The sequence below is a fragment of the Lonchura striata genome, chromosome 3 (assembly GCF_046129695.1).
Source record: "Lonchura striata isolate bLonStr1 chromosome 3, bLonStr1.mat, whole genome shotgun sequence".
Lineage (NCBI taxonomy): Eukaryota > Metazoa > Chordata > Aves > Passeriformes > Estrildidae > Lonchura > Lonchura striata.
In genome coordinates, this window is record NC_134605.1 from 56,685,338 (window position 1) to 56,711,370 (window position 26,033).

The 26,033-nt window shown below is 38.3% G+C and overlaps 1 protein-coding gene across 1 annotated transcript in view; it reads right to left on the reverse strand.

The window, feature by feature from the left end:
- The window catches only part of ESR1 (estrogen receptor 1), a 158,515-nt gene that overhangs the window by 81,253 nt on the left and 51,229 nt on the right, over positions 1-26,033 (reverse strand). Inside the window, 1 exon segment of the mRNA XM_021540602.2 lies at positions 24,616-25,120. Within this exon segment, the coding sequence (XP_021396277.2) occupies positions 24,616-25,120 (505 nt within the window).

The window sequence follows — 26,033 nt, forward strand, 5'->3', positions numbered from 1 at the left end:
TTTCATTATTCTTAAGTAAAGAATGGTAGTGTAGCTGTACTTTATGGAATAGCCCAAAAATTAACTAGTTTTGAAGCAATAGAAAATTTCTGGGTTTCTTTTTCTTATGCAGAGAAGTTTAACAATTTCTTTCTGTACATAAGGTGAATGCAGAAACTCCCACACATATTCTTTATATGAGTATACCTTAAAAAAAGATCAAGATTTTAAACACAGCATGGTTGCACTGCATCTTACAAATGCTACTCAAATCTTCATTTATCTGTCCTGTGTAAATGTATGTTATCTTTAATTACGTGACCGTATTTTTCAAAGGGCAACAGCTCATCAGTGCACCAAATTAAAAAAAAAATTATTAAATGAGCAGCTACTCTGTCTGTGAGGGTTTTTTTCCATGACTGCTCAGTGTCTGGTGCCTTACTATCAGCACGTTGTCCGAATTCAGAATTAATTTCCTCCCAGTATTTCCATGCCTCTATAGCAATTTAGCAGCTGGCAGGTCCTAATGAATGTATTTTTCCAATACTCTTCTGAGTCAAAAGGATAAAAATGAGACAGAGAGATTAAGGTCAAAAGTATACACTGAGTTATAGGCAACCTGAGTTTTTAAGTACTCACCATTAAATAGGTTTTGAATGCTCAGAGTGCTACTTTACTTGTCTGCAATTGCAAGAACAAATGTTCAACACTTACGTGAATCAGACTGTAGGACTTCCATTTTGCACAAAGAAAATTACAATACAACACCAGAATGCTTGTGAAGAGTTTGATTTAAATGATTTCTGAACTTAACAGAAGCATTTGTGGTAGAATTAGACAGAAATTTAGTTCTTCAAGCCAGAAGATCAGCTGCTTCCACATAATAATTTTTGCCTCTTTCTTTTTTTTAGTTACCAGCCTTTGGGAAAAATGAGCAGAGAATTTACAATTACATATTTCACTATAAAAGAATGACACATTCCATAGATGATCCTTTTCATACATTGGAACAGCAGCCCACTTATAATTACCTTATAAACATGGAAAAATTATAATAATAATCGCAAAGGGACCAAATAAGATTAACACTGGTCACCTTATCTTTGGCTTAATAAAATTACAAGTTTGCAAATAATAGCTTTTTGGCATGAAGCTTCTCACCTAAAGAGGACATCTAGAAAAACAAAAATGTTACCTTTCTGCCTCACAGAGTCTCAGGCAGCAGAGCAGGGCCGTGTTGGGGGATCCCTCACTTGTGTTAATGCAGCCAGGGATGACAGATCACTCATTCAGCAGCAGAGGAAGGGTATCAGTGACACCCACTAATTGCTGTATGTAGTGACACTACAAGTCCTTTCTTCTACTCTGTTTTCAGAGAAGTAAAAGCTCTTAGACAAACAGAGGCTGCTGCCACAGCTGCCAGTGGGCACCTCTGCTCTGTCCTCCCTCAGATGTTCTTTGTCTACTGCTCTCACTTGGCCCATCCAGCACCACTGGTCCCATTCTGACACCCACCTTCACCTTTGGGCTTTCCCTTCCAGCACCATCTCCCTGTCTAGAAAGGACAGACTTCCTTCCTCTGGTGCCTGGCCTGACTCTGCCTGGCTACTTCCCTCATGCTCAGACTCCCGGCAGGCACTTCATCCAAAGCTCTCTTCTCTCTCTCACTATTCATTTTCCTCATGCCTTGGGCAGGATGGCTCCACTCTTCTGCCTCCCTCTGCACCCCAGCAGCCCAGTCTACCATGATTATTTAGCGTCTGTAATATTTATATAATCCTTTTTTTTTTCCTGCGACCTGACCCAGCAGTTGCACAAGCACATACTGAGATTTGTATTGCCATCTCATGACAACATATAACTCATTAATTGTAAAAGGACATCACTATATATTTTTACCAAGGCTGAATTTAAAATTTTTGCAATCCTGTGGTGAGCAGCTCTTTATAAGTGCTATCAACTATCAACAAGACAAACTGAAATTTTTCAATTCAGTACATCTAGAATTAAAAAATACATATTAAATAAAAATCACAAATATTTCTTTGTAATACCTATAAAGCTATGAAATGTCATTTATCTATAGAGCCTCACTTTAGGTGATTTGTAATTCTGTCTTTTCTCCTCTGGAGTGGAACTGCTTCTCTTAGAAGACAAGCCTTCAGAGTAACCACACCCCATAGCCTGAGGGTTTGTGTGCAATGACATTTTGCCCATGGGATAAAATGAAGGCCAGAAATACATCTTAGAAGAACCAATTGAGATATGCCATGCAAGCCATAACATGTGATAAATGCCATACTACTTTATGCCAGAATTTATCTTCTGAAATAAGATAAATCATTATTCTCCAATTAATATTTTGAAGACTACTTAAATCACCACAGAAATCTAGTTTCTGCAAACAAAAAGTTCAGACAAGAAAATTTATCTCCTTTAATTTTCAAGTCAAAAATATTTACAGTGGGATTTCCATTTTGTAGAAAGATTGATTTTTTTAATGATTTGACAGAAATATATTCAAACTCCAAACCTTTCTTTTCATGCAATGCACATTTACAAAGAAAAAAACATGTACATAATTAGCACAAATAATAAAAAACACATCCATAGGTACTATTCTGCCTTGTTAAGCAGGAGGAGAAACTGCTGAGATCTCTACCAGCAGCTAAATTGCCCTGCAGTCCTGATGTGACATAAGTAACATCAACCAGCCTACAGAAATTTTATAGTCTGCACTCATTATATAGTAGCATCCAGTAAAGCACAGATAGAGCATTATTTAAAAGACTATATCTAGACCTGCACCACAGGAACTTGTTTTAACTTGCCTTTACAATATTTCCAATTATTAAGCCTTTCTGTGAACTGTTTGCTGCTTCACTACCTCATGGCCAGCCCAAGTCGTCTGCTGGAAATAAAGCTAATTTTCCCTCAGCTATTTCCAGTTTGCCTGGAGAACAATTCAGATGCTTCTCTCTTGGCACACATTTTCCCTTCTCTTTCCTGCTATACCACCCACTCTGCCTCCATCCTTTGTTTCCTAATTCTCCTGCTCTTATAAAGACTTTGCTTGCCTAAATGAGCATAAAAATCTGAAAGATGCCTTGCCAGTCTGTCTTAAAACAGCATGTTGACCTGTTCACGTGTTTTTCTGTTCACAGAATAAAATCTGCCATTTCTGCAAAAGATTACTCTATTGACTTGCATTATACTTATGACCTTCTCTTTCATTTAGATTATTCCTTATTCTGATGTCCTTTTCTCTACTAATTCTACAATTATTGTACTTGTTCCTTACTTTTCTCCATCCCAAAGGGCAGATACTGCAGCAATCCACAGAATTTGAGAGATATTTAATGTTTCAGATTCTGTGGTAAGCAGCACTAGAAAAATATTCTTTCATACTTATATTTCAGGTGACCCATTTAGAGACCTCTGCTACCTATAACAACTGGCAGATAACTTTCATTTATTTAAAATTTAATGGTAGTGTCTGATCTGTGGAGTAAAATCTCTGCAAATTATTGGTTTTGTGCATCTTTTGAATCCCTGCTCATTGGATGATGCCTCTACTCTCTGAGGAACAACACCAGTCAGAAAAAATTTGGATCCAATTCCCTAAAATAATGACTGGTCAAATTGCTTAGGGTTTTTCTGCCCATTTCTACCTCCTGGCAAGTGCAGCTTTGCCTGGGCACAATCTGTCCCTGACACGATCCCTCAGTCCCAGACTCTGATGCGTGAAGAGTCATATAATCTGAGGAACCTCATTCCACTGTCTTAAAGCACGCCAAATTTGATGAAAAAGCTGCTGACAAAGCGTCCCTGGGCGCTGCACAAGATATGATTTTTTGGCAGCAATACCAAATTACTGTGTGGCTCTATGGCTCTGGAGACAGGAGCAACAGGGCCTGAGTGTGGCAATCAGCTGTGCCCACAAATGTGCCAAAGTGGAGTGCTCAGCAGCAAACACTCTGGAAGTGTGCACTTCGTATATCTCACTTGAGTGCAAACAATCTGAAGAATAAAATGTTTGAAAAGCTGAAAGCATTAATAAACCAAAAGGCCAGCTTCAGCTAACAGTCTCATGTGCATCCTGTACAGCTTCCACACTTTGAGAAATTCCCTGTTGTCTTTGTCCCTATTAAAGTTAATTCTATCCCTTAAATTGCCCCCTTGCATTTCTTATAAGAGTCTTAGAATTATGATGTGGCATTTTTGAATAGGCTGAAGTTTATCCTTTTATAACATATCCAGAAGAAGTATTTTCTCCAGCTTTCACTCTAGTAAACCTTTTCCAAAATTATCCAGACAACAGGCCACTATTTTTTTTTCTTTTTTAATGCTCAGATAAACTAGCACAATCCAACCACCTAAAAGGAAAATGTTAAGTGCACTCAATAGATTGGAAAAAGGTATTTCAGGAAGTGCTGTCAGATTCTTATACTTACCTCGAAACTATTTCAAAGGTAAGTGCCAGCAAAAACACAGGAATCAGTCATAAATCTTTCTTTACTGTGCCTTTATAGGACTTGTAAGTGCTCATGTGATCCTTTTATTCTTGGGCAAGCCCTCTTTCAAAATATTTAAGATGCACACAATGTTTAACCAATTATACAAAGGTTCATTAAATTCCTTGGAAAATCTTTCAATAAGCAACATTAAACAAAACATTTTTAAGAAAAATGCTTGAAATATTTAAATTTTCTAATTTACATCACGCTCAAAAAATTGTTAACTAGGAATTCTGATTACAAAATGCAACATTATAATTTAGATACCATTGTTTCAAAAATTACAACCAAAACAAATATAATATTTTAAATTATATTTTTTTAGAATGAAACCTTAAAATGTTAATTTAAGGGGCATACTGCATTTCAAAATGAACTTTTGAAACAAAACACTGGTACAGCCACACGTGGTCACAACAAAGAAATCTGAGGGCTCTAGGCCACAGGAATATAAACCTTAGTGAAATAAAAGACTACTTAAAGTAATGCTTTGAAGTTCATCAAAGTGCATGCAGACCTCTTGAACCAGCTAGAGAAGAGACAAAAACATTTTTCTAAACAGATTACCACCAGGCCATCTCCAAGAAACTATGTGCCAGCTGCTTGCAAGAATACAGGGAAAAAAAAAAAAAAAAAAAAAAAAAGTAGGCATGGGTGCCAAACCCAAAAACATGATAGGCAGCAGAGAAGGAAGGAGGCCCTTGGGAAAATCTGACAGCTGTCTTGTAAAAATGATTGAATATTTACCCCAGCAAATTAGGTTTTTCTGAAGCTTCTTTTTGTTTGTCTCAAAACAGTAATCCCTAGGAACAGAGCCTCTGCAGTCCCTTGGAGTAACAGTGCACACTTAAGGGGCCAGTGAAAGAAAAACAGTACCTGAATATACAGACCCATTTGTGCTTAAGCCAATTTCATCAAACCAAACTAATAAATACACATATTTAAGGAAACATTTTTGGGAAGATTATTTTGGGAGTTATTGATAAACCCCTGAAGGACAACACAGTCATCAGTCATAGACAGCATGACTTCATGGGAGGAAAGTTCTGCTTTTCAAACTTAATCTCTATTTATGACAAGGTAACACACCTAGCTGATCAAGGGAAGCCAGTCGATATTATAATAATTTCAGACTTTAGTAAAGCTTTAGATATTGTTTCTCACTGTGTCCTTCTGGACAAAATGTCCAGCTCATGGCTGGATAAACTCGTCGTGAGTCCTGGTCAGTGGCAAGTTGAACATGGGCCAGCAGTGCCCTGGCAGCCAGGAGGGCCAACCCTGTCCTGGGGGACATCAGGCACAGCACGGCCAGCCAGGCAAGGGAGGGATTGTCCCACTCTGCTCTGCTCTGCTCTGGGACAGGCTCACCTCCAGTGCTGGGGGCAGTTTTAGGTGCCACAAGATAAGAAGGATATAAAGCTATTAGCATCCAAATCAGAGTGACCAAGATGGTGAAGGGCCTTGAGGAGATGAGTATGAGAAAGGCTGAGGTCACTTGGTCCATTCAGCCTGGAGAAGAGGAGACTGAGGGGACACTTCACTGCAGTTACAACTTCCTTGTGAGGGGAAGAGAAGATAAAGACACTGATATCTTCTCTGTTGTGACCAGTGACAGGGCCCAAGGGAATGGCCTGAAGTTGTGTCAGGGGAGGTTTAGTTTAGATTTTAGGAAAATACTCTTGACCCAGAGGATAGCTGAGCACTGGAACAGGGTCCCCAGGGAAGCGGTGATAGCACTAAGCCTGACAGAGTTCAATAAGTGTTTGGACAATGCTCTCGGGCTCATGGTGTGACTCTTGGGGTTGTCCTGTGCAGGACCAGGAGTTCAATGATCCTTGTGGGCCCCTTCCAACCCAGGATACTCTATTATTCTATGATTCTGCTGGTACGTGTGCAAGGAATATGCCTGCCAGACATTTAAATGACTTGAAATTCATATGCTTTTAAGTGTAACAAGGGTAACTGATGTGAAAAAAGCCCATGGCCAATGAAAGGACAGGTGAAAAATATACATACACACTTCTCTTCCTCTGTTAATAAAAGTTACTAACAAATTAAGTCAAGTTTCAGCCTTGGACATCCTGGACCCCAGTAGAGGAAATGCAGACCTAACAGAAGCATGCTTTGGTTTGTCCTTTCAGTTGAAATAGAGGCAAGATGGATGCACCAAAATAAGATGCCTCACAAAGTCATGGTAGCTTGTGAGGAAACATTGATCCAGCTGAGATATTTGACTTATACTTGTCCTCTGGAAATTGCTGAATTCAACTTTGCAAGCCAAGTCATTCTATGAATAATAATGAACAGAAAACCATGAGATAAACATACTAGAGTTTGACACACAGCAGTGCAGTCTGCCAATACCACATACTCTGGTTCTTAGGTGTGTCCTAGCTTTTTAAGGCCAGACCCTGTTAAAACACAGTAACATAAAATATAATTATTGATTACATATGTCATAGAAGTTCTCCAGGAACTGAAAATTGCTTATGCTAGAAATATAATAGAATCTCAGAAAGTGGATTGGAAAGGACCTTAAAGATCATCTATTTCCAACCCTCCATCCATGGACAGGGATTCCTTCCACCAGCAGGGCTACTCAGAGCCCTTTCCAGCCTGGTCTTGAACACCTCCAGGTATGGGAAGTTCAGAACCATGTAAGAAATAATAAGAAACAGAATCTGAACAGATTGTTATAAAAAGACCACAGTTTGAGGCACCCCCACCAAAGTGATTTTCAAAATTATATGATTTCTCAGATTCTACAGCTTTTTTTTTCAAACAAGGACAGCCATAAACTTTCAGCATCTCTCTAAGTAACTCTTGGACATCACCTCTGAAAATTTAGTGTTAAAGGCTACAAAGGCTGTAATTTTTCTTTATGTCCAAAGCATAGAAACTGTAAATTGCTGACAGGCAATTTAGGGATGCCACACCTCTAATCCTGTGTCTGGTTATGGGCCACTCACTTCAAAATTTTATGTAAACTGCAGACAGGCAGTCTAGCTCTCCCTTCATTTCTGAACATAGATGTTGATGTCCAGAGCAGAAAATTAATGCTGTTCAACATACAGTCACAAGACTCGAGAGAGGAGGAGGCCAGAAAACACAGAGTGAAGAAGGAAGGATCCCAATTGTGTGGTCACACCAGTTTACTAATCCAGCCACAGGAATTGTGACCAGTCATGTGACAGGGGAAAAAATACTCCTTCAATGGCAGCTTTCAATTGATCCGACTAATAGTTACATTACAACAGAATAAAGACCAGACTGAAAAACTGGACCATGTTCTTTTTCTCATTCTTCTAGATCTTCCCTTTCCTGCAGATCTTTCTTCATGTGCAGGTTTCCCAGTCATCAGTACTAATTGAGTAGTAAATGGTAAGTTTTACATATCCAAATTCTCTAAATTATCCCAAAGTAGTTAAACTATTTATTCTGATAATGTTCACAGATAAATTTCCATATACTGACTATGTAATCAAGAGAAAGCAAATAGAACATGGTTCATGAAAGGCAGGAAATACATTCATGTAGCCAACTGCATATAATACATGGTTGCAAAATATTGACATATTTTTGGGGTAACTTATGCAATAATGTGTGAGAAATCAGGTCCATGAGAAATACAGAAATTTGCCTCTTGTGTTAGTGATAACTTTGTTTCAATACATTAAAGAATTGTATTTCACTTTGGCAAATCCACATGATCTATTTGTGGCATTTCTTATTCCTCACAGCGACAAAGAATAAGTTCAAGTTCTTCACAGGTGCCACAATATAACACTTCATTAATCTTCTCACTTTTTATTGTTGGTAGACAGTAATTGCTCCCTGCCCTTTAAATTACAAAGGAAGGAAAAAGTCTATTAGACAAATAAATGCAGAATTAAATGTACAGTATTATTGCCACAACAGCCACACTTCTGTTGTGACATTTAAAAATATATTATCCATTCACATGGGAGAGACCTAATACCACTCTACTAGACTCCAGGGACTCCTGCTGAAATTCATTTTCCAGATACATATGCCTCTTACAAATGAAGGGGGAAATAATCCACCCAGGTTTGAACTTCTGTTTGTTGCATAATACTCCTTAATGGCTAACTTGCAGAAAACTTATCTATTTACTCATTTTTAGCCAAAATATTCTTTGTTGCATTCTGCTGAATGTTGGAAGTGGATGTTGCACTACGCTTAGCACAGCAAACTTCTTAACCCACCATGGTCCTGTCCAAGCCTCAACAGGAGAGCAGCACCTCAGTGGAGCTGAAGCTGGCAGCTGATCACAGCACATCCCTCCTCAAATCTGTTCTGGGAAGACCAGCAGGATCCCATCCTAGCCCCACAGCCTCTCATGGCACTAGAACCACATAGCCAGCAGCTATGACAACTTTCACCAAAATCTAAAATATGCTGCATTTCCTCACACCTAAATGGTCCCAAGAGTTTCCAACACTCTGTTTAAGACATTAGTCATCCAGAAAATTACCAGAACAAGCAGCAAGTTAGGACAAAACACCAGGCTCTCATCTAAGCTTACTGCAGTATAAATGTGACTAAAATTAATGTTTGATTTTCCAATAATCCATGTATTCAAAAATATATCTGAATATGGTGAAGTGCCAGGTCCTGCACTTGGGTGACAATAATCCCATGGATGGCTACAGGCTTGGGGCAGAGTAGCTCAACGTCTGCTCAGTGGCAGGGACTTGGGGGTGCTGCTTGACAGCTGCTGAACATGATGAGCCAGGTGTGCTCAGGTGTCCAGGAAAGTCAATGGCATCCTGGCCTATATCAGGAATAGTGTGGGCGGCAGGAACAGGGCAATGATCCCTGTACTCGATACCAGTGAGGCCACACCTCTAATCCTGTGTCTGGTTATGTGCCACTCACTTCAAAAGGAACGTGCTGGAGCAAGTCCAAGAAAGGGCATAAGTCTCATGAGGAGCAGCTGAGGGAAATGGGGTTATTTATTCTGAGAAGACTCTCTACAACTGCCTGAAGGAGCTTGAAGGGAAGCAGAGGTCAGTCTCTTCTGCCCTGTCTCAAATGAAAGGACAAGAGGAAGTAACCCTGAGTTATATCAGGGGAGGTTCCAAGAAGATTTTCTTAAAAATCACTGAAAAAGTGTTTAGACATTGGAATAAGTTGCCCAAAGAGGTGGTGGAATTACTACCTCAAGTGTTCAAGAGGCATCTGGATGTGGCACTTGGGGATATGGTGTTGGGGTGATTATGGTGGTGCTGGGTTGACAGTTGGACTAGATGACCTTGAAGGTCTCTTCCAACCTTGATCACTCTGTGATATCAAAAGCATTCTACAAGATAAACAGGAAGATATTACAATTATTTTCCATAAGCCTCTGTTCTTTGATTTACTTCTGGTTTGGTTTTAATTTAGTCCTAATTAATAAAAATATTTTGAAACCAGTAAATTCTAAAATTATACTGTCTTTTTTCATTAGTTCCATCTGGCAGCATAGTCACTTAACTTCACATACATATTTATGTGAATTTACAGATCACAAAGTTAAATAATTCTAAATAATTATTGTCTATTGCCAAATACAAAACCCAAAACCAGTTTCAATCAGGTCATGTTGAAAAGTATAACACATAAAATGGAAAGATAAGCAAACAGTGCAGAGATCCTGAAGGAATATGACTTAACTGTCTCTTCATTCTCCCGCCTCAACACTGCTCCACAAACCCCAGTGGGAGTTGCCATATGAGACATATTCTTGATTCCTGTTTTCAATTGCTGATAACCCTGGTAACCTTGCTGGAGAACCCTCTGCATTCCTGCCCAAGAGCTGAGCTCCCTTCCAGCTGCGCCCTCTGCATCACACATCCCCCAAGAACTGAACAGAGGTGCAAGCGCACACACGGCACCAGGCTTGGAAAGGTAACATTTAACTCTGCATCAGGAGCAAAGAGGCTTGCTGCTGCACATGCTAGTGAGTCAGAAGGTGAGACAAAGGCAGAGGGAAGGAGAGAGATGGTAAGGGGCAGCTCTGCAAACGCATAAAAATCCACCACAAAAAACAGTCTCAACTTTTAGCTGAGTTTTTAATGTATGAATAGGTACCTGCAAGTAGGTTTTGGTTTATTAAATTTGATTCCTTTCAAAGCACCTCCTAAAAAATTATTTGGATTCTTTTTTGTTTAAAGAGACAGGAAATATTTTTCTGAACCTGTCAGATAGAGTTCACTTAAATGCTTTGATATATATGTGCACAAGTGCAAAAGGGAAAAGATCATATTCTCATACAAGAAATTGAACTGGTTCAAAGTTTTTCCAAAGACCTTAAGCAATTGTTATTAGGTTTTTGAAATAAAAAGTAAAAAAAAAAATTAAAATGGCAATTTCAAGTTTAGCAGCAAGATTCCTAATGCAGTACCTACTTCTGCTATAAAATTCATCTATTCTCCTCAATAATACTTTGTAAATATAAGGTAGCCTTGCTAAACTAATGAATCACAATATTTAAACATTTTGTTATGGATACTCTTATCATCACAAATTCATTTGGTCAAAAAAGCAGTTGAAATGGGCTTATCTATGCAAAATCATATTTAATAATAATTATGCCAGTGCAGTGATAATTCCCTTCAGTTTTAGATTTCAGCTAACAGGATAAGTATTAATATCATCTGAGTATCTGAATCAGTACTGAATTTCAAACCTATCAGGAGCTCTGATTGCAAGGACAAATTAATTTTTTACTACATCTTTTACATGTTGTTCCCTCTATGGAGCAGTTGTGTATGTATCTAATGGCAGAAACAGCACCCCACATCTTCAGAACATCCAAGGATTGAAGAAAATAGCTTGAGAGTGCTGAGTGACAAAATGAAAATCTAAAGAATAAAAGTAGCTCTTCAATTAATTTTTCCCCATGACAATTTTAGTCAGAGCCCAACATGGACCAAAAAAACCCCAGAAACAAACAAACAAACAAAAAACCTAAAACAAAACAAACCACAACAACTACACCACCTCCAAAAAAACCACCAAAAAAAACCCCACACACAATTGGACAGCATGCACCAATCACTTCCCAGCTGCAGAAATACCAGTTCTAAACCTCTCTGTAGTGATTCTGAAGTAATGATTTATAGTATGCAGTAAATGAAACTTCCATTCTATGCCTTGACTATGCTGGGACAATTGAGGTTTACAATAAAGCTAGTGATTTCAGATTTATTAAGCACTGAAATCCTTTACTACATTTCCATTAGATACATATTTTTTTTTATTTCTAGTTAGCCTATTTTTGTTGGACTAACTTACGTCTGGCATTACACTTTTCAAGGGGTCTCAGTTTTCAAAAAAACAGTCTTTAATATCTCTCACATATAGAATGTTGCAATGAAAACTCTGGGTTTGAATCTGGAATTCAGGTTTGGCCACAGGACAGAAGTCTTGTCCTTTTTAAAATTTGTCCTCTGATGTCATCAGAAAAGGATCAAGTAGTTGGCAGGCACGCACCTGAGGAATTTCTCTGGGATAAGGAAAACTTCCCCAGGTAATCTGGTAGCAAATTGACCATAACAAAGAATACCTCCAGACTTCATCCATTTTAGGCTGCTACATGACACAAACACGGCTCTCATCAGAATTCATGAAATGGTGGTCTTGGGAACTTGTTCTCATTTATTTCTTACCATGTCTCCCTGTAATAAACAAGGCAAATCATTTTGCTCTTCTCCTCTGGCTTTTAGTTCTGGAATAACCTGGAAGGACCCAGAAGTGGGGCCAGTCTTTTAGGCAATGCAGGTTTCAGGTTTCTTGTCATTTCCAGACTGATCCACATTTGTTGACAATAAAGTAAATTAGAGAGAGAGGAAACAAGGCATTTATGAGTCAGAAAATGGGTCATACATGAAAACAGCTTGAAGTTATTAACACCTAAAGCTGCCATTTAAAAATTATTAAAAAGCTGGTACTATCTATACAATATTTTAAATTTCCTTGAAAAGGTAGTCTTTGTCCTAAGTAATAGTCTTAAATGCTTTTGAAAAAAAAACAAGGGGCAGAGGGGGGCTTACAGATAACCTTTCATATTTGCTTATGTACTGATTTTTGTACCAAATGCATCCCTCTCTCTGAAGAGTAAGATCTTCACTGTTTTGCTGAAATAAAAGCAGTAAAATCCCTCATCTCAAATAACATACAAAATGAACTGAAGGTCATATCCGAGAGTTCATAACAAAAGTATATGAACTCCTTGATTCTGTGCAGTCATCCCTTATCTACCTATAGAATAAATAAATGTAAGGTAGCTGAACATACAATTCCTTATAAGGACTGAAGTGGAAATATATTGATGTTCTATTCTTTCTGAGAAGTATGCTGGGTATGTGTGTTTAGCAAGCTTGTAAACAATTTTTTTTCCATTTCAGATACTTACTTTAGTAATGCCATTGCTAGTTTCCAAACCCATACTCACTGACTGAGCACCTACTCAATGCAGCCTCATGTCCCCTTTCTTAGTGAAGCCTGCTATGGAAACAGTCCTGTCAATTTTTCACATGTGATTTCCAGTTCATTGTTACAGATGGGCACTTTACAGACACCAGTAAATGTTCACAGAGGTCCTGTATGGTAAAAGAGCAGTGCCTTCGTTTCACACATTAGGACATTAGGCAGAGAGGAGAGATCTATGCACACAAATTTAGTTCTGGCATGTTTCAGCTTTAGGAAGTCTGTTGTTATGAACTCACAACTTTATTTTCTCTATGCATATGAGAACTACCAAGGCTTTAAGGAATTAAAATAATCAGAATCCAGTCAGTCTTTGTGAGTGTCATTTTTTTCAGGAGTGATGGAAGCTCACATGTACAGCACCAACACTGGCCACCTTGGACCTTTGATGAAATCAACAGCCAGGCTAATCCATTACCTTCTGGCTAAATCTGTAACAGACAGCAACAAAATGCAAGAGTTGCAGATATCTGTTGGGAGGGATTGTTCTGCATGGGCCAGCTCCATACTCCCTGTGAGCCTTTTTATTTCTCCATGCTTTCCTAACACACACTTGCCCTGTTTCAGTCGTGTTTACAGCCCATTCCCAGTTCAAGTCACATTGCCAGAGAATGTTTAAATTCCACTATTATCTCCAGTTCTGACTTCTTCTGGAGTTTCTTCTTCAGCTTTTTCAGATCTGGAGGTTCTCCTTCATCTTACTTTTGCAGTTCATCTCAAACTCAACCAGGAACATCATCTATTTTCTACTACTAGAGCATGCCCTCCTCTCACAGCTCACTACAGCCTGCTACAGCACCTCACCAGAGATTCAAAGTTTCTACCTCACCAGACGCATCAGATTTCTGCACTGGCCCCATCCCGTTCTTTATTGAGAACACCTTTATTTTCTCCTCAGCCCATCTTCCCATGTTGCAATCTCAGTTTTTTTTACTGCATTTTGCTGATGTGAGTTTTGCCAAACACAGAAGAAAGGCACTAAAAGCACAAGAGAGACAAATTTTCTCAATCCCAGTGATGGGCTGCACAGATGAATTATAAGGTGGATGGAAAATAACTGCTAGTCTCGACAGACTTTTATCAGCAGTTGAAATTTGGCAAGCTTGCAGTAGCATTCATGGGCAATCAATACTGAGGTGAATATCTCTCTAACAATAGAGATGAAGGGAGAAACTGCATCCCCAGCAAGTTAATGACAGATACCAGGCTGGGGGACAGTGAACATGCAGAGTGGAGGATTTACTGCAGAGTAAAGCTCCCAGTAAGGTGGACCTCAACAGGCTGGAGAAATGGCCCAGCAGGAATCTCATGAATTTCAGCACTGGAAAATGCAGAGCAATGCACCTGGAATAGAATAACCCCCTGCAGAAACACGGCAAGAGTTGGGCTGTACTAATATGAACATCTACAGGAGGCTGAGAGCAGAGGTAGTTCCCCTGTCCTTGGCAGCTGCTAAATTGCTTCCAATCTGGGGTTTTCAAGCTGCAGCCAGCCTTTGGCAAACTGGAGCAAGTCCAGGGACAGCCACAAAGATGAGGAGGCATCTGGAACAAATAGCTTATGAGGAGATGCTGAGGGAACTGGATTTGTTCAATTTTCCAAAGAGAAGGCTAAGCAGGATTTATTGCTGTCCTCAACAGTATAATAGGATTCTTTAAAGGAAACAGAGCCAGACTCTTCTTGGAGCACACCATGAAAGGATGAGATGCATCCGACACATCTCTGGGAGAAGAATATTCTAATTATATATTAGTAAAAATTTTTTCACAGTGAGAGCGGTTCATCAGTGTTACAGATTGCCCTGGGTGGATGTGGAGCCTCCATTCCTGGGTACCCACAAAGCACAACTGGATCAGGGCCTGACAAACCTCATCTAGCTCTGAAGTGAGCTCTGCTTTGAGCAAGATGTTGACCAGATGATCTTCAAACTTTCTTGTCATTTCTAACTCAACATTACTCTGTGATTCTCTCCTCTCCGTAAACTGCCCCTGCCCACAGTAATATTTGCATTTGAAATGTCATGCAGCCATGCAATGAAGCAACTTCACACATTTTGTCAGAGAAGGATGTGCTTGCAATCAGGTCAATATGCAGTCATTGAGAAAGGATGGAACATGTATGGTAGATAAAATTTCACATAATTTAGCTATCAAATGCAAACAAATTTCCATAGTGAATAGTGAGGTGTTTCAAGAGTTTGTAGCTTAAATTTGAGCAAAATTTCTGGGGAAAAATTAAAGAAAATAACCCTGATTTGACAGCATTTCCCCACTACCAAATACCAGGTGTATGTATACCTATAATACAATGGTGTCTAGGATGTTCAGTGAAAAGTTTACAGAGTTTTTTCCCATGATTATAGCAAAATTTTCTTTTCCCTTCATCATATTTAGAAATTTGAACCATTTTTCTCAAAATGCATTTTTAAAAAAATTTACCTGAGACAATCATTTAATATGTAAAATATAAACCAAAACTTAATAATATAAGTAAGCAAAAAAAAAAAGAGGAACCTAGTCAGAGATAACAATAAACAGTGTTACTAGAAGAACTACCAATAAGATAAAGTTGAGTTTCATTCTGGGATGTTTAAAATTTCTCTGTAAAATCAGATTTACTTCACTTCATTTGGCTTTTATTATGGCTTAAATCAAGGGAAAAATAGTAACAGTTTACAGAGGTGCAACCTGCTTTAAAAATATTTGACTCCGTAAAATGGCATACATCTAGTAGATATTCTTGCATCTTAGCTGATTCTGATATTATTGCCACTAAAAATTCAGCTACATTATTTTATATGGTTTTCTATCCCACCACCTTTCTCCATGAGCATAATTAGAATACTCTCACCACTTCCAGGGTTTGCATGCTTTATCTCTAATTGATATTCCTGTAGATTAAAATTAGGATTATATTTCTCATAGCATGGCAAGAATAAACTAACATACTTTTCAACCCATAAATTCTAAATAATCCAAACCACAAAAAGGTATTGCAAGGCAATAAATCTGCTACAGAGGCTCATGTGTTGGCAACATACATATTTTTCCTTGCTTGTGGTTATCAATATGGCTGAAGGAGAAGTATCATTTTACTGCAGCATGGAAGCAAACAGACAAAGCTGTCCTTTGACATATTAGTTCCCCAAAGGCAACTAGATTTGCTGTGCACTCTCAAACAGAGTATTCTTTGCCATGGCTACAGTGTCCTGAAGACAAGGATTCTGTTATACGTAATTTGAAACTGGGATCTCGCTGTCAAGTCCAGTTGTAAATAATAATGAAAGCAGGGAACACTTATTTGAATTAATTTATTTTAGACACCGATTGATTCAAGTTATTCAGTAATAACTAGATACTGCTTAATCAAGATGGCTCAGCAAACTAAATGCTTAAGAATGTTTACTGGCTTTATAAACTGAAAACAGAGATGACAGGGTATTATGTGGCATTTTATTTTTGCCATAGATCAGGTTTTATAGCACTTTTCTTCAACAGTAAAATTAAATTACAATTTTTTAGAGTTAGCACCTTCCAAACTTCCATCTGTTTACAGAAGATCTTGAAGAAGGAAAAAGAGTAAGTTTCTAAACACGAGAATATGTCAAGAGCTGGAATGCGCAAAGCTCTACCTGGGGATAGATGTGGAGCCAACTGAGAACTTATAGGTCAGGATTAAAGGGAGGACAGGGACAGGTGACATTATAGTGGAGGTCTGATACAGGCCACCTTATCAAGAAGGTCCAGAGGAGGACCATAAGGATGATCAGAGGAATGGAGCACCCCTCATCTGAAGAGAGGCTTAGAGCACTGGGGCTGTTCAACCTGGGGAGGAGACCTTATAGCAACATACCAGTTCCTAAAGGGGGCCTGCAAGAAAGCCAGAGAGGAACTTTCAGAAGGGAATGTAGTGACAGGACAAGGGGGAATGACCTTAAACTGAAAGAGGGTCAGTTTAGACTGGATATACTATTGTTTGCGATGAGAGTGGTGAGGCACTGGAACCGGTTGCCCATAGAAGTTGCAAATGCTTCATTCCTGGAAGTGTTCAAGGCAAGGTTGGATGGAGCTCTGAGCAACCTGGCCTAGTGAAAGGTGTCCCTGACCATGCCAGGTGACTTGGAACTAGTCTTCGCTTTCAACCCAAACTTTCATGATTCTTTGATCTTTCACGGATTTTTTAAATTAGTAGATCTTATATCACAAGCCTGAATTACATTTAAGAGAAAAGAGAAAAGTAAAAGGGAAATAGAAAGTAGTAGGTATTACATATTCCAATTGTAGCAGAACTATATGCAAAATCTCTAGTGATGTTTATTTGGAAACCTATTATGAGTTTCCCTGCCTTGTGATTTAAGATTTGGGGCCTAAATCTTACGCCACATTTTCTACTACAGCTGCTGCTTTCTGCACAGAATCTTCCTAATGATTTTTATTTATCATGAACTGAGCCATTTCCTCTGTTGCAGTAAATTTCCCTCCCTTCTTCTTCTAGCTTTGATGTCCCCTTTGTAGTATCCTAGAAAGTTTTATATAGCCATCTTTTAGCAGCAGAAATCCGTACTGAAGTAGGCTACAGTGATCAAAGTGCTGTTTCAGCATGATAGCAAGTACTAAAAGGGGGAGAAAAGACTGGAAGTAGCAATGAAATTTGCACTGGACATTTGCACTGCAGATAGGTGAGAAACTGGAAAAAATCTTCAATGGAAGAATACAGGTTTTCTCTCTATAACCAGTTAAAAGTAGTTTATTTAATCAGATAGTATGATCAAGGTGAAAAAGCCCCACACTTCTTACTCAAATGGTTCATGCATGCAAATGCATGGACATTAAATGCAGTCTGGTGCTGCCTTGATGCTCATTGGTTTGTCATCCTCAGAGAGATGGAGAACCTCAAGGTTCTCCCCTGTAGCATTCAAAAGTTACCTTGTGCTGATTCTGCTGCCTGGCTCCTGGGGAGGTCAGTTCTGGCAGCTGACAGCATGGTGGGACAGCAGCAGGTGGAACCAGAACGTGACACATCCCACCCGTGCCATCTGACGTGAGGGGAACCGAACCCTTGAAGAGTTGTAGACAGCCCAGTGGATGTGAGATGGTTGCATGCACGGCTGTTCACTGTTAGTCACCAACTGCTTTTTTTAAGAAGTCCTCTTTGTTAAACTCAACTTTTAGCCTTTACTGCTATTTTTCACTTTTACCAATGGTTTCCATGCAGCAAGACATCTTTTCTTATTTCTTATTTATATAGGTGCTGGCTGCTGTGTCGTAGTTAAGACTGCAATGGTTGGAAAACCACTGCAATTGTTATGTATATGCATTATATAGGATTTTCATTTAGGACAGTCATATTTAAGCTCTGTCTTCTGAGGACTACATTCCCTTTTTCTAGTAAAGGGTTAAAATAAAACATCTAGATCCTCCTGAATCCAATGTTGCTATCAATCTCTTATCAAGGAAAAATGTTATCCTGCAGATTTATGATCTTCTTGTCTCTAACAGGTATCACTCACTCTTTCATAGTCTTGCACAAGAATATCTTGAGTGAGATGAAGTAAGAAGCCTCCCAGCAACTGGAATCTGAGCTTGGCAGAAAAGTAGAAATGCCTTGCCTTGCCCAGTATCAGATTGATCAGGGTTCCTAATGAGCTGTGGTAAATTATAATCTTTTGCAAGTCACTGGAAAGGCCACTCAGGCTCAGATGTGACTTGTCTCTGTACAGCAAATTTTACGAACAGTCCCTGCAATTAATGCAATGAAAACAGCACTTCAAGTGAGAATGCTGAAGGACAGCATCTCTGCTCTAATCTCTGTTGTGATGCCTTAATAGATAATAGAAAACTCCCTGCAGACAGGCCAAGGAGCTCATGATTCACTTCAGTGTTTCATTGTCAAAAATATTAAATCAAAAATTTCCAAAATCTCAATTTTTAAGGAAATGTGGATGCACTTCAGTTGTCGGACTATTCTCTTGCGGTTTTTTGGAGCAATGCCTTAGATTTGGTCAGCCTATCTTGTTGGTTTAATAAAAAATGCTGGCATCTGATGTTCACTTTGCAATTGCTGAAGGAACTCATGCCAGCAACTAATGCTTTCCATATCAGAGCAGATATGACCAGCAGTGTTTGTTGTTTCAATAGCCTCAGAGCAAGAGTGATCAAGGCCAGTGACACAGAGTCAATTCCCACCTCCCTCTCAATGGGCATAATGCAGTGTCTATGTGAAGAAATATTATAGAGCATGACTGTTTTGGTTCTTTATAGGAGGTGTATGGATGGGATTAATTTCACGTAACTGAATAGCTCTGGGTATCCATTTTCATCCAGTAGCTATCTGGAATAGAATATATATTATCTTACATATTATCTTATATATATATATATATATTATGATAATAATATCTATTATCATCTTACATAATATAGGAAGATAAACTTGCCTTTTTTGAACCTAATGCCCTTGGTCTACTTTAATCAGGTAGCCTAGAAAGAGACAATCTGTGTTCCCAGTGTCTCTTTCTCTCTGTGTCTCAGAGTAAGAAGGGGGTCCATGTGCAGGTTTGATGCTGTTGTCAATGCCATTTGAGGTGTTCCAGGTGGTGACTCTCACTGACACACAGCTCCTACTCCAAAAACTATAGTTACCCAGCAGGTCTTGTGTCATATTTGCTAGACCCATCTGACCTTCTGGCCTCTCAAACAGCAGTAGATGCCTGAGGAATGGAAAGATGAATACAGACCTAGGTGTCTACATTTGATCAGATGAACCCCATTGAATGGTCTATCTGAACAACCATGGGTTTAGACACAAATTTCAAGTCCTGTTGGGAAGGGCTTGATTTATGAAGCACTTCCTACATCTGTGGTTTATGCATAAAATATAACCTGCTGCAGAAATGAAGTTTTCTTCAATGAAAAGGGAGAACAAGTGAGATCCATCTCCCTGCCTTGGCAGAAAGGAGGGTAATGAGGAGCCATAAAAACTCTTTTACCCCTTTCCATCACTGTCTGCCCTTATTCAGGGGCACAAGGAGTCACAGATCAGATGTTCTCCTCAACAACGTGGATTGGTGATTTTATCGTGCAAGCACACTTGCAGCATGAGCCACATCAGCACATGCTCCAAGAAGGGCTGCAGAAACACTGAAGCTGGTTTGTACAAGTCCTTCACAATTGTCATATATGAGCATCTCAGAACACTTAATGGGCTTATCTTTACAACATTTCCATGAGATAAGAAGCTATCCATGATATGACTCCATGTTTTTCTGTTTCTTTTATTAAAGTCATCTATTGCTGCAAAATTGTCAAAGATACCAGCACAAGGCCTGAAAACAGGAACACTCCAATTGTTCAAGAAATTGCCTGAACACTTGAACTGTTCAAGAGAGGACCTCTGAGCAGATTGACATTTTAGAGAAAAAAAAAAAAGAAAAAAAGAAAAGCAAAACACTACATTACATCATACTCCATGTTATGAAATACTTTACACTACATCTTTACAAAAAAAAAAGAAAAGAAAAATCATCTTTGAACTTTGTATTCATTTCAACACTTTTCGTTTTAAAATTTGGAAAAAATCTTTATCTAAAACTCAACATGAACAGCTAGAAAAATTCATAATGAATCAGACACATTTAACAAAGTTTATGCATTTGTAACTATTTTTTTTGGATGGATGGATTTACAAACTACAACAGAAGAAGGATCCATCTACATTTGTAATCTTTCTCAGTTTTAGCAAGAATTAAAATTAAAGCTGTGATGATATTGATTGGAACATCAGATTTGATTGCAGTATGATAATTGTGGCTAATGCTAAACAAATACTTTATTATATTAATCTAAACATAGAGCCTGAAGATACCAACTAGCCATTAAAAGTGAGGGAGCAATTAATCTGTTATTCTGTTTGCACACTGATTTGCCCAGCCTCTGTCCCTCACTACAGACTGACAGACAGTTCTCATCAGTGAGATGGAAGGTGCAGGTTTTTTTGGTTTTGTTTTTTTTTGGCCAAATTTGGAACCAGCACCAAAGACAGGCTACAAAGGGCCTTAAGTATGTGCATAATTTTACTTCAGATCTGAGGAGTGCAGACTCAGTGGGATAACACAATATCACACACTGGCAGAGCAAAAAGGATGTTCCGCTGTTGCTTGTAGGAATCTACAAGCTACTGAAAATTAGCTATTGAAAGCCTCGATTTTTCCCTGTGAGTGGATCAAAACTTGCTGAAAAGTGAGAGGAAATATGCAGAAATAACCTGAACTCAAATGCAATAAGAAAATTCAGTTAAGAACAAAAGAAACATTTCCATTAATTTACTGTTATAGTGATGAGTACAAGACTTTCCTGTAATAATTATCAACCACTAGTCAGCATTTAATAATTAAAAAAAACCACTAAAAGTTATCAATAGAATTTTAAAAAAATTAAATTTGACATTGTCCAATAAGAAAATGATATTTTAGTCTGGCTACCTAAAAAAACAGCCACAAGATCAGACAGAAAAGAGGTCTATGTATAGACAGCACATTTTTAAGTTAATTAAGCCCTTTTTTCTCCACTTCTCAAATTCTGATGCCTCATGGTTTAGAGATACCAGAAGGGACATTTATTAAATTTTTAAAAATAATTCTTTTTATGTATTTTAATGTTCTTCAGCTAGATATAGAAGCCTACCATTATCTCACAACAAGGAACTAACTCTTTTGGAAAAAGAGTCACTATTTGAAAGACAAAATATAACTTCAGAATTAGCAGACATATAGTTATACACCTATTAATACATATCTGTCTACAGGCAGTATGATTTTGAACACTTACTAACAAAATCAAGAGACATTAAAAGTTTTCCTTATCACACACAGTAATTTTTAGGTTTGTGACTGAAGATTTTTAATATTTTGTCCAAGTATCAAACAGAATATCATCTCAGCTCCAACCTATAATGTTTATTTATTGTCCAAGATATCACTGAATGCAACACTTGCATGTCAAAATCAGAGTAGAAAAGGGTGATACAATTCAAATATTTCTGCCCTAAAAAGTCAAATAGCACAATTCAGTTAAACAGAAAGGTAAATGAGAATTGCAGAGGAGACTTACTGGGTCCTAGGTTACATAACTTTTCATAGAATCAGGCAGCCATATAACAAACTAATCATGATTCATTATTACTTTTTTTAGGTCTTCTGTTTTAAGATTTTTTGCATTTATCACTCCTACTGGTAGGTTGTTCCAGAAACTCTCTATTTTGGTAGTTAGACATCTTTCAATCTCCAGCATCAGTTTATTTTTTGCCAAATTACACTGCCCTATGCTTTCTTTTCTCCCATAACCCAGGTGAAGCCAACAAATAAAGCAAATTGGAAGATTTTAAAAGAACTTATTATTAAACCCAACAGCTAGACATTTAAATATTTCCTAGGCAGTGAACACCTATTCAAATTATTTTTGACAGACTACTGGTGATTGGACTCATGCCAAAACACAAGACCTAATGTCTAATGTTGTGAGGGTGAAAACTTTGTAAATATGACCTCACAACAATGAAAAGCAAAAAAGGCAAAGTTTTTTATTAATTTAATTTGAACAGTACCATGCCTGTTAACAAAAGGTAATCATAGCAAGCACTCTGAAACACATTTCTTATTACCACATAAGATGCGTTCCACAGAGTTATGGCTGGAAGGGGCCATTAAATCATTTGTATAACACTGTATGCAGATAAACCTTCCGGCATATCCAAGATCATAAATTCACCTAATTACTGCTGCATTAAGCCTCAGCAATTTCAAAGGGCTAATACACATCCCCAAGGGTGACGCACAACCTTGATCAGAAATGTTAGGAAAAGGAGAATACAGCACTGATCTAACACGTTTGCTCAAGCAGTTAAACTAAAAAAGTACCTTAATTTTATTTTGAATGGTCTCATATCAATTCACTGCTTAAAAATTAAAAGAACACTATTTCCATAGCAACTTCTATGTCTAGGTGATTCATAGGTTTGAATCCTCCTGCAGTACAATACCTGACTATAGAACATTTTCTGCCTGTGTGCTTCAACTTCACAAACTCACTACTCCCCTGTTTACATACGTAAGGTTGCTTACACGTTTCACCATACGTTTGCATGGGACACTCATGTAAAAAAAGTTTTTTAATTGAACACAAAGTGCAGTTTAACTTTCAAGTCACTGGTAATCATTCAAGATCACTATGCTCTGATATGTACTCATTCTTCCAGGAAGTATTGAATTTGGTTGCATTAAAAATAATTTTATTTGAATCAATTCAGTTTATAGATCATTGTATTGGACAATTTAACATAACCATTAGATATCATTTCACCAGTCTTTATTCTACCTGCTCCCCAAAACTGCCCAATCTGTTGCAAAAAAAAAAAAAAAGTGCATTTTTTTTTTCTGGGACCAGATTTTACTACCCGACTCTTAGTCAGGCTGAGCTAGACTTCAGAACATACGTTGCTGTTCATGGCAACATGTTCTATTGTGCAAATAAGTCTAGCAGAGTCTGGCCCTCAACATGGAAAAAATTACTTGCTTTTGTTTTTTCACTTTTGTTTTTTACACTTCTAACAAACTCACCTGTATCTTCCAAATCAATAGAAAATGAGAATTCAGAAAAAAAAAAATCTAACTGTTCAGTTTGATTCAGTGAAGCCCAGTAGAATAAACTGTTGCAAAACTATGCTATAAACACTACACAGAACATTAACAGCGTGGGTATAGGTATGTATGATGACGGGGGGTTTTTTAGAAGCCATAATTCTATCAATTTCTGCCACTTACTTCAAGAAAATATATATTTTTTTTCACAATTGACAATAAATATTTAAACCACAGAAACTTATTTCCCCCTTCCAGCGATACTTTTGTCTTTCTATTCCAGACCAAAAAGAGAAAACATGAACCAACCTCCTATTGAGGGACAAAAATATTAAAAACCCCGCTGAACGACCCTATATTTTGAACAGCAGCATGCCAGGTTTACAGTTAATATATATCATCCTCCAATGAAAATTGCATCTTAATATGCACACAGCTGTTTGGATAGCTCAGAAAGGTAGTTACTGACTGAAATACTGTCACTGAGTCAACTCTAACACTTTGATTAGGAAGAATATAGTGCTTCTGAACAACTTCCTATGTAAGCCACTTCTCACACTGCAAAGGAAGACAGAGGAAAAAAATAATCTTACTACCCGCTAAGAGCTGAAAAAACAACCACTCACACTGAAAAATGTGTGATAGTGGAAGTCTTTTTAGTATACTTCAGACAGTATTATAATACATTACAACACTGAGGTCATTTGCCATTCTTTAATCAATTATGATTTCATGTTTTCCCAGGAAATATTTATACTCATTATCTGCTGGGGTTTTTTACAAGGTTTTCAAAATTTACAGCTTACAGTCACAGTAGGCTGTGAATTACAGCTTGTTTTATTCTACACAATTTCTTATGGTCTAGAGATCATCGATGATTCAGTTAATGCTTCTTTACACAAAAAGCAAATATTAGGGCATAACAGATTTCTACATTCTAATTTTCTCAGATCATCTCCTTAAATAAGAAATAAAAATTTCTGTAGCATTTACCTGTAGAAGGCTGGAGGAGCAGCTTCCCTCATCCCAAAGCTGCCCTGATCATTTTCAAGGTAATAGGGTACCTGTTGACTGTGATGATGGATGAAGGGCGACAGCTGGGGTGCTGTTTGCAAGAACACCACTGGGCTTGGTGGGACACTGTTCAGGGAGTGAAATCCTGCCAGACTGCTGGACCCAAAAGATTCCGACGTAGGGGCATAGCTGAGCGTAGTAGAGCTGTAGACGGGAGCCGTAGTACCAAAGTCATAGGTGGCTCCTTCTGGGTAGTTAAAAACTCCTGTCTTGTTGGTCTCCACGTACATGTCGCTGAGAGATCTTTCCAGGGGAATCTTCAGCTGAGGTCTGCTCAGTGTCTCCAGTTCAGTGCCTTGAATCTGGTGCAGCAGGGTAACTCCAGAGGTTTTGGTGTGAAGGGTCATGGTCAGTACTAATGGCAGTGAGCAAGGAACATATCTGCTTTTACTGTCAACAGTGAGATCGGCAGCTGGCAGTCCACCTAAAAAAAATACCAGAACCTATTCTGAAGCTCAGCAGAAATCATAACAAAGCAGCACTACACAGGTATTCTTCTAATCTCAGCAAGGAGGAGGATACAAACAAATGCAGAGTGAGCACTCAAAACGCACATTCTCTCTCTCTTCTTCCCTCCCTCTCCCTCTAACTTTTAGGAACTCCTCATCTGCGCTAATATGCATTACAAGGTGCTGGCTGCGAGCCAGGAGCCCTTGCCTTGTGCCGACGTTGGTTTAAACATCACTTCAGAAACAATTAGTTCTGGAGTTATACCAAAGAATTGTCCGTCTAAATGTTACTTCATTCTTACTGATCGTTTAATTTTTCACTTCAGGGTACAGTGCTTTGCAGCAACTAACGGGAAAGAACACTTAAATCCACCCAGGAAGACTAGTCCAATGGTCAGTCAGATTACTGCCTTTTATTCCTCAGCAGGCTCCAATCTATCTGTGCTTATCTCTCCTCCTGTTTGATTCATTTGCATGTTTGCTAGAAATATGTAATGTGTACATTGTACTGACCCTGGGCAGGACTGTGCTGTAACCGAGATAGGGAAAGCAGAATGTGTGTGTGTGTGTGTGTGTGTGTGTGTGTGTGTGTGTGTGTGTGTGTGTGTGTGTGCAAGCACGCGTCTGAGTGTCTGTCTCTCTGTGTCTGGGTGTCTGGGTGTGTAGGGAGCAAGCCCCAGTCAATAAAGCTAGCTAATATAATTAAAGTGTACACAATACCTATGCAGAAGAGAAGATTTATAATATACTTTCATCAGCAACAGCAACTTGCAATTACTAGAGTACTACAATAACATTAAAAAGCAAGGAAAAGCTTTAGACTAGCCTGGGAAATTATGCTTCTTTCTTTTTATGCTGTAAAATGATGAAATAATTATAATTCACGTT